General features: G+C 47.7%; 1 protein-coding gene across 4 annotated transcripts in view; it reads left to right on the forward strand.

Moving 5' to 3' along the window:
* The window catches only part of Wdr82 (WD repeat domain 82), a 61,027-nt gene that overhangs the window by 40,835 nt on the left and 1,595 nt on the right, over positions 1-18,597 (forward strand). For all 4 annotated transcript variants that reach the window (XM_075694952.1, XM_075694950.1, XM_075694949.1 and 1 more), the window contains exon 6: positions 12,127-12,342. In XM_075694952.1, the coding sequence (XP_075551067.1) occupies positions 12,127-12,342 (216 nt within the window). The remainder of the gene's footprint in view (positions 1-12,126; positions 12,343-18,597) is intronic.

An 18,597-nucleotide genomic window follows, 5' to 3' on the forward strand; every position in this document is an offset into this window, starting at 1 on the left:
ATTTCCAACTTCTACACCTGGCAACAGATGGATCATTGTTGGCACCGATTACCTGATGCGCTACGCAGAGATGAAGGCTACACAGCGGGGGAGAGCAGCCAAAGCAGCTAATTGTTTTATTCAAAACGTCGTCCTTAGGCATGTAGCCCCAAAAGTAGTTATCACAGACAGGGAAACTTCCTTCACTGCTGAACTTCTAGATTCGCTTATCAAACTCAGTGGTGCAAGCCAAGGAAAACAACTGAAATCATACCCAGATGAATGGACTAACCGAGTGCACTAATAAGACCCTCGCAGACATCCTATGCATGTATGTCGATGTAGAACATAAGAACTGGGATCAGATATTGCTGTAACATTCGCCTACAATGCCGCTCGGCAAGAAACTACTGGAATGACACCATTCAGCTTGGTCCACGGTCGCAAAGCCACGAGAACGCTGGATGCCGTGCTGCTACACGAGTTTGATGACCTACCTACCGACGCTGACGAATTTACTCAGCGCGCCAAGGAAGCCAGACAGCTTGCCTGCATACGCATCTGCATTCAGCAACACCGAGATGCAAAACGGTACGACCTTCGACACAGGTCCGTTTTCTACGCTCCCGGTGACAAAGTATGGGTCTGGATACCCATACACCATTGTGGACTCTCCGAAAAACTCCTAAGACGGTACTTTGGGCCATACAGTGTGATCCGTCACCCGAGCGACATGAATTACGAGGGCGTTCCTGACAGTGACAATAGCTCAAGCAGCCGCAAGCACTTACCCGAAGTAGTGCATGTGGTACGGATGAAGCCGTGCCTGTCGAACTAACTTTTGCTTTTTTGTTATTTTTTTGTGTGTGACTCTGTCCTGTTGTACTCTGTCCCATTGTCCTGATTAATTTGTGTATCGGGACGATGCTTCCTTCGGAGGGACGCAAATGTCGCTCCAGTATTCCAATGAAGAAGAGGAGAACGCGAGTATTCACGAGTGTTCTTTCAAGGTGCAGTGAAAAAGAAGTCGCAGTTGCGCTCAGTGTTAAAAAGGCGACCTGCTGCTGTGCCTCCTGAATAACGCTCTACGACCCGTTTTTGATGTTGCGACAGTATGTACAGTCAGCCGGCCAACGCTGTCATGCCAACCGCCCAGCCCTGCCGCAGATGACACAAATGACAGCTACAGCTTGTTCATCACACAAAACATGGCCAGTAGTTCAAACTGGTGTCTTAATTTTATCTATCGCGACAACGGACAACCACTGTTAAATGTGTAGCACGAATGAGAGCCACGGTACGAGACAAATTAAGCTCAGAGCCTGCGTCTGGTCGTTGCTGCACTGCTTGTGAGACTGCATGCAGCAGTGCATGCAACACTGTGCATGTTTCGACGCGCAACACGCGCTTTGTGGTCTGGACGCCGCAAAAAGCAGCATACCCTTTTTTGCACGAATTGATGTGCTGAGAAATGAAGCGTTCTCAAAGCAGCGCATTTTGCAATCATCGGACGTGGGTATTGAAGAGGTGTACGCTGCGACTTTGCTTTGAGGCTTGTTAGGCCTAGCAGCATCCTTGGCGCTTGCTCGGCACCAAGCCGACAGTGGTGGATGGTGGTGGTGGTCCGCTTGTGTAGTCGACACAAAAACTGAAGCAGCATTGCGTAGTGCACCGTTGCAAGAAGCTGGTGCATTTAATGCTTGAGAAAAAGTACATTTCCACCAATTCCACAAAGGGGCTGAAATAGTTGCATGCAGGGCACCGCTGTCGCACGCAGTGTTAAGAACGGCCTGCTGAGGCGCAAGTTTTGCCAGCCAGTTACGACAGCGGCGTCAAACTTTTCTTGGAACGCCACCGCAAACCTCTAGCCACGGCGTCACTAAGTCGACTGTGTGCGAAGAACAATACGCACGTCCTCGACTCTCCGTCACTGGAGCCAAGATGCGTTCGACGAAGCAGGCTTTGTGCCTGAACCCAACACCACCTACCCGGTCTGCCGCAAGCGGGGGAGTCCCCAAGGGAACGTAGTGCAAGGCCCCTTCCCACGCGTCGTTCAAGACGCAAGACAGCGGGCACTGGGCGGTGCGCTGCGGGGGTCAGCTCGGGGAATAAAAGGCGCCTTTCCTGAAGTAAGCCCCGAGTTCTACAAAGTCCGTCTGACGTCAGTTGAGGACCGTGAACCTCGCACAAAGAAGTGTGTGTGTGAGTGTGTGTGCGTAATCCCTCGCACAGAGAGGCGACTTGTTTACGATGACTGGTCGAACGTTTCCCTCACCTTGGGATCGAGGGAGGACCGAGTGTTTATAAACCGCTGTTGTGTGGCTGCTCAGTGTACTTTCTCTCGCAGTCATGCTAGATTGATGAACTGCAACGTCCTGATGTAGATACTGTAAATAAACCCATATTCCTCGTTCTCGATGAAAAGCAGTCCTTCCCTTCAACAACGTCCTCAGCATGGATAAGTTGGACGATGGCGTGGGCCAGCTACCATCTAATTCATGCCAGACTCCAATCTTGACAACTGATTACGAGCGGTGGGATTGAGCTCCCAATCCTTAGAGCAGTGCCCTGCAGTGATGCCATGTCAACCAAACCTACAACCCATTCCTCATGAACAATCCCACTGTGCGCGAAATGCGGAGCACTGGTAATCGGCAAACGACACAATTTCTTTCTTTCTTTCTTTTTCACTTTTCAGTAACAAACATTTCACCCTGCTACATACATATGTGGCATATGCCAGAGGCATACTAGCCTCATGAAACATAGTTCCAGCGCACATTTGGATACGGACGAGGAGAGACAGACAACACGAACGCAATTACATAAACAGTGACAGCAGAAATGAGCGAACATATTCTCGTGCAAAATAACAAATACCTATAAACTCGCGTAAGCAATTGTGGAAAAAAAAAAGTTCGACCCTCCTACGAGTCTATACGGTAGATAAGCAATAGTAGACTACAGCTTAGACTGCTTAAATGTGACCCTTTATAGTGCAGAACTGGCTGCAGTGCGGCCTTTTTTTACTCCAGTTTGCCCTCCCATAGAACTCCGTGTATGCGCATACCAGTTAGGATGTGGCTTCCATGGGAAAATGTCAATGAAATGTATTGCAGTGGCTCTGCCGCACATGGAAAGTGGGGAAACCACCTTGATAACAAAAGTGAGGGCACGGGCAACACTCGAATGGTAGCACCTTGGTCCACGGTCGCTATGCTTCAACACCCGTGCATACGCCGGTCAGTACAAGAAATAGGACGAGACACTGTGCTGCGTCTGAAATTTCGGTCGGCATCATTCTTTCTTTTAATCCTTATTACTTTGTCCGCTTCTTGCATAGACCGCGGGTACTTGGCCGTTCTTAAATTTAAACATATGCAAAACTCCCGGTCACATGCTTCGACTCTCGGATAGGCGCGGCTGCTCGGTATACATATTTTGCACACATGCAGCATTTGAATACTGTTGTTTTGGTTATACGCGCCGTGCACGCCGATGGACGCGCCACTGGTGGCGGCCTTGAGCAGAACACGCGGGAGAGGAGCCCGGCGCGCGCCGTAGTTTGTTGTGTCGTTGATCGTGCTTCTCTGTCTTATTCACGTTTTCAGAGCAAGATAGGCAACACCATTCGCACGTGTGGGGCGGCCAAAGCTTCAGGGAATGTCGAAGAATTGTTGCGGGGTGGGGGCTCAAATACCGGTGAAAACGTGCCGGCGATACGGTTCTAATCATTCCCGGCAAAGCCTCATCAGCGGGAGCAATGGTAGCAAAAATGGATTGTCGCTTTGAAGGGAAATTTCTTGTTCTCATTCTTTCCTTTGTCTCGTCGGTGTTTTTTTCCATTCGATCATAGTTAGACGCGTGAGCAACGAAGTTCGTCTGCAGTGCAGCATGCGGTTTAAAGGCACTTTGCTAAAGTTCGGAATGCTGTTTGCCGCTTATATTGCTTTTCGCTTCTTTACCGCATTGCGCTAGCTAGGCAGCACAACTGCACGAGCGCATTGCGTTCTATGTTAAAGCTACTGAAGTTTGCAAGAACTGAAATTGTTGGTCTCATGTGGCGCGGTAAATCCTCGCATCAGCTGTCGCACACTTCATGTTTTTACATCTATTTTATGCGTGGTTTTGCACATGTTTAACTGTTGCTAGTTGCACCATGCATAACGCTTGTCGATTCTTTTGAGCTGCGAAGTTTTCACCCTGCCTTGTTTGTAAAGGGTATAAATCACGTTGTGACTTATCGGAATGATACCAAGGAAGTGCTTCTTTAACGGCTTTATTCTTTTCTCCCGAGGGCATCTTAGATATTGTTTGCGTTTTTGGAAATGTGTTTAGAAAATAGGTAGTTCAGGGCGAGAATTTCTTATAGCTGCTGCATATGGTATTTTTGTTCCCTTTCTCACTGAAAAGTTTGTGTCCCGTTTGGGAAGTCATCACACCTCGATGCTACCTGAGCAAACTTAACACGCCGAGTGATTTGTGTGTTTCACAATTTAGTCCCTTCTTCCATGTGAGTTTTGTACTGAACTGAATTTTTTCTTATACTTACGCTGCAGACGACTAAACTGGGCCTTGCCGCCAGCGTTCATCTACCTTGACTGGCACTGCTCTGCCTTTAAATATATCATGTGGCACTAGCTCTCTCTAGTAATATTGTTACGTAAGAAGACGCAGACAAAAAGCTATTTACAAGTATATTTACAAGAAAATACGCTGCGCTTGGCCAAGAGGCAACAGCCCGCGCTAGCTTCTTATCGTCGTCGTCGTCTTCACACTGCTCGCCTTTTCGTGATCGCACATATTATTCCGTAGCAATATAAAAAAGTACTGAAAAATTAGTCAGTCTTTAACTTTTTACATTTCCAAGCAGCTCCCTTGGGGAATTTAAAGTTGCACAAACTGCAGCGGGAACGGTAGTTCATCGGCGTATGCAGCAGAATTGCATCGGCGGTACAGCACTAACACGCGCTTTTATTAACCCGTGTGTTTGGTGACTTTGTTGGCTAGTGTACGCGTTTCCATCAATAAATTGGCAATTACTCTTTTTGAGGCGACTTCGACTGCACTTATTCGGCGATGTCACATCTATTCATCGGCAGAAAAATCATAACGGCATATGCAGAGGTTGCACCGTGCGGATTTGTTTGATATAAATCTGCACTAACGACGGGTGCTTATTATTCAGCTACATAAGCAGCATTGCGGCAAGGGTAGAATAAAAAAAAAACATTGAGAGATCGCATCACTCAACAAAATTTATCGGCTAGCCAACATGAGCTCCACGTCATGTAAATGGGGTTCATGGCGTTTGTCTGCGGGACACACCTTGCACGTATGTGGACCATGTTGTCCCAAACACCGGTAACATTGTGTTCATACCCGCTCGCACAGAGGTCAGCATCTTCCCTACAGCTGTCACCGCAGAATAAGCAGCCTGGCACCAGAACAAAGGAGAAATTGCAGCCGCGAACTTCAGCCATCCTTGCTGAAAAGGGTTGTCGTCTGCTATGCTCCCGCGTGTATTGTTGGAAGTGGCCGCTAGGTGGCTTTCAGTGGCGCCTCTGTAGGCGGTGCACGAGGCGTATAGTGTGGATATTCGCGATCCCGGCGACTTACACTATAGGCGGTCTATGCTGTTATTAGATAAACTATGACAGCAGAAATGAGTGAAAGTACACTCACATAAAATATGGGTTCGCTTCAGGGGATGAAGTCAACCTGTTGTACAATAATATGTGTAGTAGCTATATATGTAGCAATTGTACCTATACAGTGATATCTCATTACTACAAACACCACATTAACAAGCTTTTCAGATTAACAAACCTTTCAGAAATGTCCAACTGACTTATGGTTTCAACATAAAAATATTTCAGTGCTACACACTTCAGAACTCTGAATTTTTCAGAATAACAATCATTTTTCAGTTTCTGTGTGATGTTAACTACTCAGTACAACGAACTAATATTCCAAAATCTGGGGATTCTTCGATTTTTGCATATCTTTCACGACAGCCGAAATAGTAGGATAGCAGACGACAAGGCACAAAAAGCGGATGCCGTGGCACACGGGTTCAGGAAACCTGAGACGGCGCTCAAAGTAGGTAACAATAAAAAAACAAAAATGCGGAAGAGAATTTATCTATCCCGGAGGCGACGACGCATCGGGTTTTACGAGCGCGTGCTCAGCCCAGGCAAGTGTCACCCAGCAACAGAGGCACGTCTCTTCCTTCTTTCGCGCTTCTTTCTGCGGCCGTACTAGCTACGCATGGAAAAATGCAACCTCCGTACTCATTGAGATGCCGCACATTTGCACTTTGCACTTTCCAGACGATGTCATTTACACGCGCTTGTGGTTTGAAATAGCTCAGGCATCCACCTTGAGTGAGACATTTGCAGTGTCTACGGCAAGGATTGTAAAAGCAAACAAGAAACATTGTGCTTTGGAGGCGACATGGAGCTTCCTTTTTGTCAGTAGTTATCTCAACGTCTGATTTGCACGCGTCACTCATGCTGTATGGTGCTTTGGGAGTGCGTGGCGGCGGAATCTATGGAAAACAGCGAGAGCGTGGACTGAGAGCCACCATTTTCGTGGAGAGCTCAAACACTTCACAACTTATGGACTGATGTGTTGGTGGGACTAATGGTTAATTTTGGGGCTTTCGCTATAACGACCTTTCAGAATAGCGAACGATTTTCAGCGCTCCTGTATGATTCGGTATATCAAGATTTGGCTGTGGAATGATATAGTACGGCCACCGAATTCTTTATTCGCGTGAGTGCCCAACAGATAGTGCACCAGTGCCTTGCTTGCTTGGAACAGCCTAGAAGACCATGGGGTGTGACTAGCATGAGCTTTAAGTGCATGAGCATATCTGCACGCATTATTATTAATGTGCAAGGATACCTCGCTTGTGACATGTTAAGGGGGGAAGTGGGGATCAGATCTAACTTCTTTGTTCTTTGACCTAGAGCAACGTAATTTGGCAGCCGCACTCAAAAGCATCTGAAATAAAGATATTGTGGCCATTTATAAGCTGTTCCCTTTGTGTGGTCTCCCGAATGTGAATCTGCATTCGCCCATCTGAAGCGCGCTCTCACATCTGAACCAGTACTACGCCATTTTGATGAAGCTGCTCCTACCCTCCTGCATACGGATGCTAGTGGTCACGGCATTGGTGGCATTCTCCTACAGCGAGACGACACTTTAGGGGAGAGGGTCATCGCATACGCAAGTCGCGTTCTGACAAATGCCGAGAAGAATTACACTATCACAGTGCAGGAATGCCTAGCTATCGTTTGGTCTGTACAGAAGTTTCGACCTTGTATTCACGGCCGCCATTTCACCATCGTTACAGACTATCATGCATTATGCTGGCTTTCGACGCTGAAAAACTTGTCTGGACGGCTTGGTCGGTGGATCCTTCGTTTACAAGAATACGACTTTACTATTACCTGCAAGTGCGGAAAAAAACACCAGGATGCAGACGCGCTTCCTCACTGTCCGCTTCCTACGACACCATGCAATGGACCTCCAACTACCATCCGTGACAAGCTTTCACACGACCCCTCTTCACATGCTTTCTTGCTGGCCACTGTAGACGAGATGCCTAAACACAACAGATTCTTCCAATCTCATCAATTTGCGGACTCTTACTGTCGGCGCATCATAGACCACCTTCAAGGAGCTTCGCGCCCGCCTAACGCCAGCCTTCGTCGACAGCTGACGCAATTTAAGATTGACAACCGCGTCCTGTACCGTCATGTCTATCACCCTGACGATCAACGCTGGGTTCCTGTCCTGCCACGCCCTATATGTGCTCATGTCCTGCAGGCTTCTCATGACGTCACCTTGGCTTCTCAACCAAGGTGACCACATGACTGCTGGTCGCATTGGTTTCCAGAAAACCTATGACCGCATCAAAGGTCGCTTCTACTGGCCTGGATTGTCCGCCAGTGTAGCGAGGTATGTCGCTTCCTGCGCCCTGTGTCAGCGTCGAAAGCTCCCTACATCAGCTCCAAGCGGACAACTGCAACCGGTTCCTTGTCCGTCGCAACCATTTGAGGTCGTTGGCGTTGACTTGTATGGTCCTCTTCCTGTGACTCTCACCGGTAAACGATGGATTGCGACAGCCGTTGATCACTTGACACGCTACGCCGAAACAACTTGTGTGAGTTCTGCCTCAGCCTCTGAAGTTGCTGCATTCATACTTCAATCCTTAATACCGCGCCACGGTGCTCCTCGCGCCCTCCTGAGTGACCGTGGAAAAGCATTCCTCTCGCAACTAGTAGACAAAGTACTCAGAGCCTCCGGAACCACCCACAAGACTACCTACAGTTACCATCCGCAAACTAACGGCCTCACAGAGCAATTTCATCGCACGCTGTCAGACATGCTAGCCATGTACATCGAACCGGATCACAGAAACTGGGACGCAATTTTGCCATTCGTGACTTTTGCGTATAATACCGCCGTTCAACGCACGACCGGTTACTCGCCATTCTACCTTGTCTATGGTCGTTTGCCCAGTTCCTGTCTTGACGTCTCTTTCTTCGCGCCAACTGTCAATCAATGTCCATCCTCCTGTGAAGAATATGTGTCCCGCATTCTGCATTGTCGCCAGCTCGCCCACATCAACACCGAAGCACGGCAACAGGACCGCAAGCAGCATTACGACGCCTCTCATTGCATCGTGTGCTTTCACCCTGGCGGCAAAGTGCTACTCCGGACACCAGTTCGTACTCCTGGCTTGTGTGACAAATTTCAACTTCGGTTCATCGGCCCCTGCAAAGTCTTGGAGCAGACTTCTCCGGTTAACTATCGCGTGGTACCAGTTCTTGTTCCAAATGACCGCCGCTGCCGCACCGCTGAGGTTGTCCACATTTCCTGTATGAAGCCTACCATGAGGCATTCGCCGCCCCTTTGAATTGCGGCCAGGATGGCCGCTCTCGCGCTAGGGGACATTAGTGTGGCCATTTATAAGCTATTCTTTGTCATCTGTACATGATCATCAGCATGTGGGGTTCATATGGGGTTCTTCTTCATCATCGCTTGTGGGGCTGGCTCGCGAGTGTGATCCGTGCTGTGGGCGTGATCAGTTTGCCACATCTTCGACTCGGAATAAACGTAGTGATAACTGCTACGTCACAATATATGCGGTTTATTATGATACCTTGACTAGTTTTCAAGTTACAAAATGTTACATGTGTTCCGCTTGTGAAAAACCTGGCACTGTAACGAAACATGCCAGGGAGCTGCCTGTAGTTTTAATCTATGCTCAGAAGAGCGCTACAGGGCGCAACTGTTACAAAAATTCAAGTGCTTTATTTTTTATGCAGAACATCATGTTCACTTTTTCTAATTGTACCAGAACTTGTCATTCGCAAAATAGCACGCAGAATAAAAACTAAGCCCTCAGCAAGATATTGAAGACTGTCATATCCTCAAGCACACTTCAGGGAATACATAAAAACAAACAGGATCAAAATTGGACCAGGCATTCCCATGCTACCCTTTCCATAGACAATGCAGAATGCCCAAAACACGCTTTTGAGAAAACGTCACTCAAAGCTTTTGGAGCAGTTCTCATCTCCCAACATGCACCAGGATTGTAGTTTTTGCTGTCTTTGCTTACAGGAGACTTTTTGGATCTCTGCCCTTTGATTCACACAGTTCAAGGTGCCAATGCGTGAAGTACCTAGCCGTGCAGTCCGAGGTACCAATGCGCGAAATGCCTAGTCGCGGGCTCGAGGAGTTGACACTTAATGTGCTTAGTCACGCAGTTCGAGGTACCGAAGCGCGAAATCAGTAGCCGTGGGCTCGAGGAGTCGACACTCGGATGTGCTTAGTTGCGCAGTTCGAGGTACCGATGCGCAAAATTAGTAGCCGCGGGCTGAAGGAGTCGACACTCGGATGTGGATGTGCTTAGTTGCGCAGTCTGAGGTGCCGAAGCACGAATTACCTAGGCACGCAGTCCGAGTTGCCGAAGTCCAAAGTACCTAGCCGCGCAGTCCGAAGTGCCGATGTGCTTAGGCGCAGTTCGAGGTACCAGCGTGCGAAATTAGTAGCTGCAGGCTGGAAGAGTCGACACTCGAATGTGCTTAGTTGCGCAGTTCGAGGTGCCGAAGCGCGAAGTAGAGGTACCAACGCGCGAAATTAGTAGCCGCGGGCTGGAGGCGTAGACACTCGGATGTGCTTAGTTGCGCAGTCCAAGGTGCCAAAGCACGAAGTACCTACCCGCGCAGTCCGAGTTGCCGAAGCACAAAGTACCTAGCCGCGCAGTCTGAAGTGCCAATGCGCGAAATGCCTAGTTGCGCGCTCAAGGCGTCGACACTTGATGTGCTTAGTCGCACAGTTCAAGGTACCGACGTGCGAAATTAGTAGCTGCAGGCTGGAGGAGTCGACACTCGGGTGTGCTTAGTTGTGCAGTTCGAGTTGCCAAAGCGCGAAGTACCTAGCCGCGCAGTGCGAAGTGCCGATGCGCAAAGTGCCAGGTCGCGGGCTTAAGGAGTCGACACTTGATGTGCTTAGTTGCGCAGTTCGAGGTACTGACGCGCGAAATTAGTAACCGCGGGCTGGAGGAGTCGACAGTTGATGTGTTTATCGAGCAGTTCGAGGTGCCGACGTGCGAAATGCCTAGACACGGGCTTGAAGAGTCGACGCTCGATGTATGTACGTAGTCATGCAGTCGGAGGCGCCAATGCACAAAATGCTTAGGCGAAGGTCCGAGATGTCTGCGTGCAATGTGCTTGATCGCCGAGTTGGAGACTCCTATGTGCGAAATGCTTAGCGGCGGGTCCGAGGATTGCGTGCGCGATGTGCTTGGTCACGAATTCCGAAACACTGATGCTGAAAGGCTTAGCCGCGTGTCCGGATTTCTCGCGGAAATCTTGGTCGCGATGTCTGCGTCACTGATGCTCGGTATGCTTAGCCGTGAGTCTGAGACGTTCACAAACGCAGGGATCGGCCACGCTACTGCGATGTCCGTGTAGCGCCCGTTTTGACACGCCAAGATTACAGTGGAGTCAAGAGCCGGTGGATACTTCCAGACTCGCGAAGTGCAAATAGTCGAGCACATGACGCGAGCGCCGGACCAATGGAGAACTGCACTGGAGTCAAGTGGCGGGCGCGGCCAATCGCAGACTGCGGCACGACCTTGAATCATTTGCTTTTTATGTGCTTGTTTCCGTGTGGAAGAGGTAGCTGAAGCGGCAAACTTGAAGACAGAGAAATGCTCTTTTCAACGAAACCAAGATGGCAGCGCTCGATTGCGCCGTTCCGGAGATATTGTGGCTTGAAAAATGCTGTTCTTTCTTGATTTCCACGAAATTTTCGCCACCTTGGCTGACAAAATAAATTTTTAGAGCACTTCTACGTGGTTTGAAGTGATGATATTTCGGAATCAGATAGAAAAAGAGTAATAGAAATTGAAAATGTGATTTTCAAAAATTCAATTTTTTGGACATTTTTCGCGATGCGAAAGCTGTGATCCCGTTAACGAAGAATTGGGCAGCTGTGCGCATTCAACTTGTTTATTGGATGAAACACTTTAACAGATAAAACATTTAGCAGATGAAATGAACAACGAAGCTAAGGACAGCTTGGGGGGGGGGGGAGGCGGGGTGAGCTCTTTATTGAAATACAGAATTAACTGTGAATTAGGATTAGGTTTGTGCTTATCTGCATCTTATATATTAACAATAAGACAGAACAGCAGGTAGAAGAAAAAACACTTCCATCTCATTATAATACATATTTATTGCAATGTTTTAGAAGGTACTAACTTATACAGAGCTTTCTCCTTGCACCACAGCAGTAAGTTACTGCTCCAAAGCATTCTTCCTCCAGAAGCATATATTTTTGCTCCACTCTGCAATTTTTCCTGCACCGAAAGCTGTTCCCAAAGGCAAAGTGCCACTTCAGGATCGCTGGAATTGGGTAAATGCCATAATCAGACATTCTGAGCTATGGTTAAAGCTTGAAAACCTTCCTCCGAATTAAATCTTTCTTACGAATTATTGGTCTGCAAAATGTGTGTTATCGGCAAAAGATTTGGCACTTTACTAGCTAGCTAGCTAGTTACTTTACTAGCTTTACTAGCTCAGCAAACACCTTCTCACAACGTCTGCCACTTACTGCTTGCAGGGCCACACGAACAACAAGGGCATCCCCCTGGAGGCGTCCTTCAGTCCCGACTCGCAGTTTGTGTTCAGCGGCTCGACGGATGGCCGGGTGCACGTGTGGAGCACGGCGGAAGGAGGCGCGCGCACCGCGGTGCTCAGCTGCGACCACACGGGGCCCGTCCACTGCGTCCAATTCAACCCCAAGTACATGATGCTGGTCTCTGCCTGCACGAACATGGTGAGCACCCCCACGGTGGGGCCACAGAGCTTCTCTCCGGGGCTCGCAGAGTTCTCGAGCGGCTGGTCGACAATCTATCTTTTCTGAGAGTTGTACTTGGGGTGTTAGAGGTGGAGGGAAAGCTGAACTACACGGTTGCATCAGCTTACTGGAGAAAAAAGAAAATCAGAAGGGCCCCCTCCATCCCCCATGTCTATTACTCTGTGTGGCCCTCAATCTACAATGATATTAATAAAAAAAAACTGTCCACATTCTTTGGGCTGTATCTTGTCTCGAAGTAGTAATCGTCATTTGTCTTGCTTGCGTTTCTTGAACAAAACTACGCACTCACTACTTTCCTGTCAAGAATGCTAGGTCATGCTGATAAAGCACATGCCATTCGTAACTTGGAAGTACAGGGCATACATTGTTAAGGAAAGGCACTCAATATAGATGACAATTAGTATTGCTTGGGGACATGATATGGGCCAAAAGGTGCAATCGTTTTGAGTGTTGATGTAAGGGGGGATGTGGCAATAGAAGTGGTCAAATTGTCAACCACTTCTGATTCTGATTTTCTGATTTATGAATTTCTTTCGTGATCCACGGACCTTTATTTATCATGTGGTGAAATATCACAACAAAATGCGCGACAGAAATCAAGAAAACGGCACTTTCCTAGAGTGCTGTCATCAAAAATTGCGAGAAAATTGCGCTTCGGAAGGCCCCGTTCCACCGTGGATTGCTCGGCTATTTGTTGACGCAGCGCCGCCATCTTGGTATCATCGTAAAGAGGAGAGATCAGAGCTAAAGATAGCTGGAGCGACGTTTTCTCCACTGAAAAATAAACCAGCAAACGCAAACTAAAAAAAAAGGCAAATGCGGCATTGCGATTGGGCACAGTAGTCACAAGGGGCACAGGGCGCGCTCCCATTGGCTGTTGTAGATTTGAATTGCTGACGAACCTCTCTCGCACACATTTGCGCAGCAGCGAGCTGCACGTTCCGGTCAACGTGATTGACAATTGTGGCAGCTTACGAAACTTTTCTGTGATGAGCCCCAAAAGAATCAAGTTCCGAATGGCCCACGTGTACGGAAGACCACGAAAGGCGTTGAAAAGAGGGAGAGAACTACTCGTAGAAGCGGATGCCGCCGAGCTTGTTGACGAGGCACGACTGGCGCCTGTGGGTGACTGGGAAAGTGCTCCTGCGTGCGGTGCTGACGACGCGTCCGTGAGCGATGGTGAAGGTGCATTCACGAGCGGTGGTGACAGCGCATTCGCAGGCGATCGGAAGGCGTGTCCATGAGCGATGGTGACGGTGCATCCACATGTGATCGTGACGTCAACCCGACATTGCCGGAGCGGAGGCTTTTGCATCAAATATTCAAATGCTGATTTCAGCTCCAACTCACTAATAAAGAGGTTGCGCAACAAGAGACATGAGCGGACGTTTTGAATGCACTGTCATCTGCCTCTGCACGACGGATGGATGCACGATCAACAAGGCAACTAAGGTGCACAAAACTGCTGCAAGAACGCAAAAAGCTACTTCAAAATGTAAGGAAAATGTGTTCTCACAGGCAAAGGACTACATCCCGGGCGGGTTTTAGGTGTTAAAAGTAAAGATTTAAATGTTTACCACAAACGAAACTTTGAGCTCCGTTTTGCCACACTCTAAACAGTCCGTTGCCACACTCTAAACAGTCTTGCGGAGACAGTTTCCCATGCACCTTCAATGCTTTGAGGCACATGCTCAGTGCAATGGCCCACTGCAATTTGTCCCAGCCTTGGCGGGTGGCGACACACTCAAATCTTTAGAGGTGAGCGTCCAAATCGTCTTGGGTGTCCTCAAACTGCGGGAGAAACTTGCGTATATTTATCGTTTGTGAACGAACCGCTTGTGCAGTTTCAGGGGATTCTCTCACCTGTGGTCTGTCCCCTCGGGCTGCATCCATTTCGGTGAGCATAATGCATAGCTGACAGCTGCGTTCCTCTGCTTCTGCCCAAGCTCGTTCAGACGTCGCCTCGCTCGGCAGCAAGCCGTTCACGCTCCTGAGTGGCCTCGCGCTCCGCTGCCCTCTCATTGCGATGACGCTTTTCTGCGTCCCTTACCCACTCTCATTTCCGCCCCCAATAAGCCTAAGCATTCCCCAAGTTCCATTAATGACCGAGCTAATAAAAAAATATTTGAGCCAAAAACTAAATATTACTCAAGTAAATATCGATCTCCATCGTCTGGAATAAGTGCTTGTCCGACAGAGAATAGCTTCCTCCTATCGTGGATGCGAGTGTGTCACGGTGTAGATCTTTTCACCGTACTAGGTTCTTTAACGTGCTCCATTCATACCGATTTAGGAATTATGAAGCGTAGGCTCTCTGTAGCACACACACAAACAATGCTTTATAAAATCTGATGACATATAACTGCTGACAAAGGCTAATATGGATTATTTAAAGTACGGAGTCTCTAAACAGTCTGCAGACTACAGAATCAAATGATTAAAGTTCACACATCACCATATTGTTCGGTGTGGTGCGTTGGACGAGGTCACGGCTGTAATGGTGCAGACGACAAGTTGGCTGCTGCTTAGGTACCCCAGCTGGAGTCGGGAGGCGAGACGATGTGGCACGACGGGACAGGAACATAAGGCAGGGGGGAAAGTCGCGAGCACAGAAGCTGTGGTTGGTGCTCCGCTAGACAGCTTGCAGACAAACGCCTGCTGCAGACGTTGAGCTGTATGCTCAGGAACACCAGACATAGGCAGGAGCCCAGACCCATGGGCCAACGGGTTGCTTCTTCCACCATGGGTCTTCTTTGCTCCGATTCCTGTATCACCAAGGCTCCCTCCCGCGTTCCACACTCGTGCCACGAGGCTCTCCAGAGGTTCTCGTTCTTTTTTCTTTTTCACCTTTTTCCGGTGCCATTGCAACATCATGCAGACACCTTCGTTGTCGTCTTCGCCTTTCCAACGCAGCATGTGCACTCATGACAACTCCGTAACTTCCTGCTACATTTATGATCTGCGGTAAAGGCCATGTACGTTTTTGGCAGAAAACAATAAGAAGTGTTTCTTCCAGGGTAAAACAAATATTTGAAGGCAAGGGTGAAGTTAATAATGGGCTGTGCTATAAGGCTCAAGTATCAGTTTGTTGAATGTACGAAGAATGTGGTATATAGGATCCCCATCACATGCAGACATATGTACATTGGCCAAACCGGCAGATGTGTTAACACAAGTGAACACTTGTCTAGTTTAAAAGGACGCTCTAGCACACATTTGGCCTTGAATTGTAACGAGTGGGCATGCACACCCTGCTTCAACGAAACAGCCATTCTATTCAAGCATTGTAATAAAACGTCAAGGGAAATTGTGGAATTATCTTACATTTCTAAGCAAGCAGAAGCTTGTGCGAGTCACCCATACGTTGCTGTGTTAGATAAAGAATGTTGCCACTTTCCTCATGTCTATAAATTCCAGACAATTCACAGAATCGCTGTGTGCACCCAAGATGGAATCCTGAGATGTTTTACGCAGATCCGCATGGTACCCAAGTCTCAACGTTTCCGAAAAAATGAAACCATTTGTTAGAAAGCGCTTGTTCTTGTGTACCTTTCTTTGTCCCCGCTTGTATAGCACAAAGTTTCATGATCAAACTATGCCACGTAAGCTGGCTCGCAGTGATGTATCTCATGTTATAGGACAAGTCACGGTGCACTAGGATGCAAATTTTGCCGGTGTTGACTACAGGATGAACCAATGAGAACACTGGTATGCCTCTAAGAGCCATGCCAATACCTCCCTGTTCAGTCAGTGGTGAAGCCGTTCGCAGACTCGGACATGCCTTGTGTAAGATTGCATGGAGAAAAAAAAAAAAGAGGTTCTCACGCAGAACCAATATTGGAATATGTATTGCAGCCAGAAAACCCACGTAACCTTTCAGGTGTTGCTAAAGTAACAACAAACCCTTGAAGCCCAGAAAGTCTCACATGGGCATGATGTGCGCGTGTGGCAGTGGGATTGTAGAAACAATGGGGTCTTGACAATTGAATTTTGTGGTGATACCAATAGTTATTCTTTTGTGTTGACTGTGTTTGATTGATCTGTCTCAGGACTTTTTATTTTATTTATTTGCTTTGATCAAGTGTCTCGATTTGTTTATCGCTTGTTTATGCTCTGGTGCTGTCTAGACGCTGCCTTATATATGGGTCTGCGGACTCGTCAAGCCGCCAAGTGGCAGCTTTTTTTCCGTAGCCCCTCCATCTGTAGCACCTGATGGAAAAATAAAGATTTGATTTGATTTGATAATAAGCTTCCCTCCAAAAGATTACTACTGGCAATTACAACTGAAGGGACTGACATGCACCTGTGTACCGCATTAATACTACTGCTCTGTGAACACGACTGAGGTGCACATTTGCGAAAAGAGGGGAAAGGCGCCCTTACAGAACCAATCTTCTTTTAAAGTTTATGGAACCATGGGCAATGGAACTTCGAGCAACATGTATGAAGCGAGAAAACCAGAACGAGCAGACGGGGCCCCCCGCCTAATGTAACAGCATGCATTTATCCTGATCATATCTAGGCCTGAATTTAAGCGTGGGACATTTACATGAGAATATACCATATTAATTCGAATCTAGGCCAATAGTTTTTCCCAAATAATCATATACGTAACTCTAGGGCCGGCTTAGATTCAAGGACTTCTGAAAACGCACCTGTTTGTAACTGAAAATGATAAATATGTTCCATAGCCAGCACCATCTAGAAAAGTCAGTATCGCAGCTGCTACTAGCTGGGCCAGTAGCCAACTGAAGTACACAAGTGATGTGGTCGCTTTGACCTCTGTCGAGTCGGAGCTGGTTCTATGGTACCCATGTGCGGCATGGTGTTACTGCAATGGCACACTACAATGCCGCTGTCGGACGAAAGCTTGTGCTAGCTGCAGAGGCATAGTAAGCCAGGCAGGACTTCAGCATCGATGAGAAAAACGTCCGTCGGTGGAAGGGGCAATGGGAGACGCTTTTGCGTGTGCTGCACGCAACGAGGAGATGACAGCAATAAGGAAGATAAGCGGTGCAATAACGGAGAGGAGCTGTTCACCAAGATTGCACCCCCATTTCGACACGTGCAATGCCATGCTGTCTGCGCATGCATGTGCGCACGGATGCGAGCTTGTGCGTGTCTGCAAGTGTACGTGTGGTCTGGGCTATAGGGATGAGGCTAACGGTGATAACGACGCAGAGTTAGCTCGGCATGTTCATATTAAATAAATGTGGCTATCATTTTGTGAATGCTGTCCTTTTTGTTCAGCCTACATTCGAAGTAACTTTTTTTATTTTTTCTGGCGTGGACATTCGGAGGTCGACTTAGAATCGGGGCCGGCCTAGATTCGAGTAAATACTGTACTACAGTTAGCATTTAATGGGGCAGATTAGTTATGCAGAACACCACAACGTGGAAGAAGTTCGTAGTGTGACTGCCCCTTAAAGGTGTTGGTTCTGGGCTTAATCCCCAGACCAGTAAGAATTTTTGATCTGTGAAGCTTCCTAAAGAAATCTTGTGCGGTTTTCCTTTTTTTTGCTTTGTGCTACTCACAAGTGGATGACAACTTTCTTTCTTTTCTTTTTTTTTTTTTTTGAGACACTTCTGCCACGTTACTGATTTCTGTGGATCTGATTTGTTTGTCATCGTCCTGTATTGCATGGCTAACTGGGGAAGTGGTGAATTTAGGCATGGGCGATCATCCTGTGTTGAGGAGTTGCTTAGTAAGGGCAGTGGTCTGCACGGAGAATGACATGTTGTGGCCCATAGCAAGAAAGAGCTGTCCAAGTGCGACAGCAATGGACATTAGATGCACATAAATTCCCCTTGTGCGAAAATGAACTATGCAGGTGTCATCTGATCTCTGACTGCCTGGTTTGGGGGCGTTCTACTCTTCATTTAAATATAAGATTAGGTGTGCATTTGATGTGGGTGCTCAAATGTCTTACTTGGAGCCTGCGAGAACTGGTACAGGTTAGGTATGCGAGTTAGTATTGGGTAAATACTGCTAAATGAAGCAATAGTGTCTAGATATTCCTTCTGCGACTTCTTTTGATTGAACCTGCTGAATAATATGGTCAATTTCATTGGTGCCATTAGCCCTTTAAGGAGCTGTGTACACAGTTTTGCACGACAAGATTAGTACATCAACAGCAAAAGTGTTGATGAAAGCAATGATATTGAAAATATGTCATCTACATCTTGAAACTCTTCTGACTGGAACTGTGCTGC

Source organism: Dermacentor variabilis, chromosome 6 (genome assembly GCF_050947875.1).
Source record: "Dermacentor variabilis isolate Ectoservices chromosome 6, ASM5094787v1, whole genome shotgun sequence".
NCBI lineage: Eukaryota > Metazoa > Arthropoda > Arachnida > Ixodida > Ixodidae > Dermacentor > Dermacentor variabilis.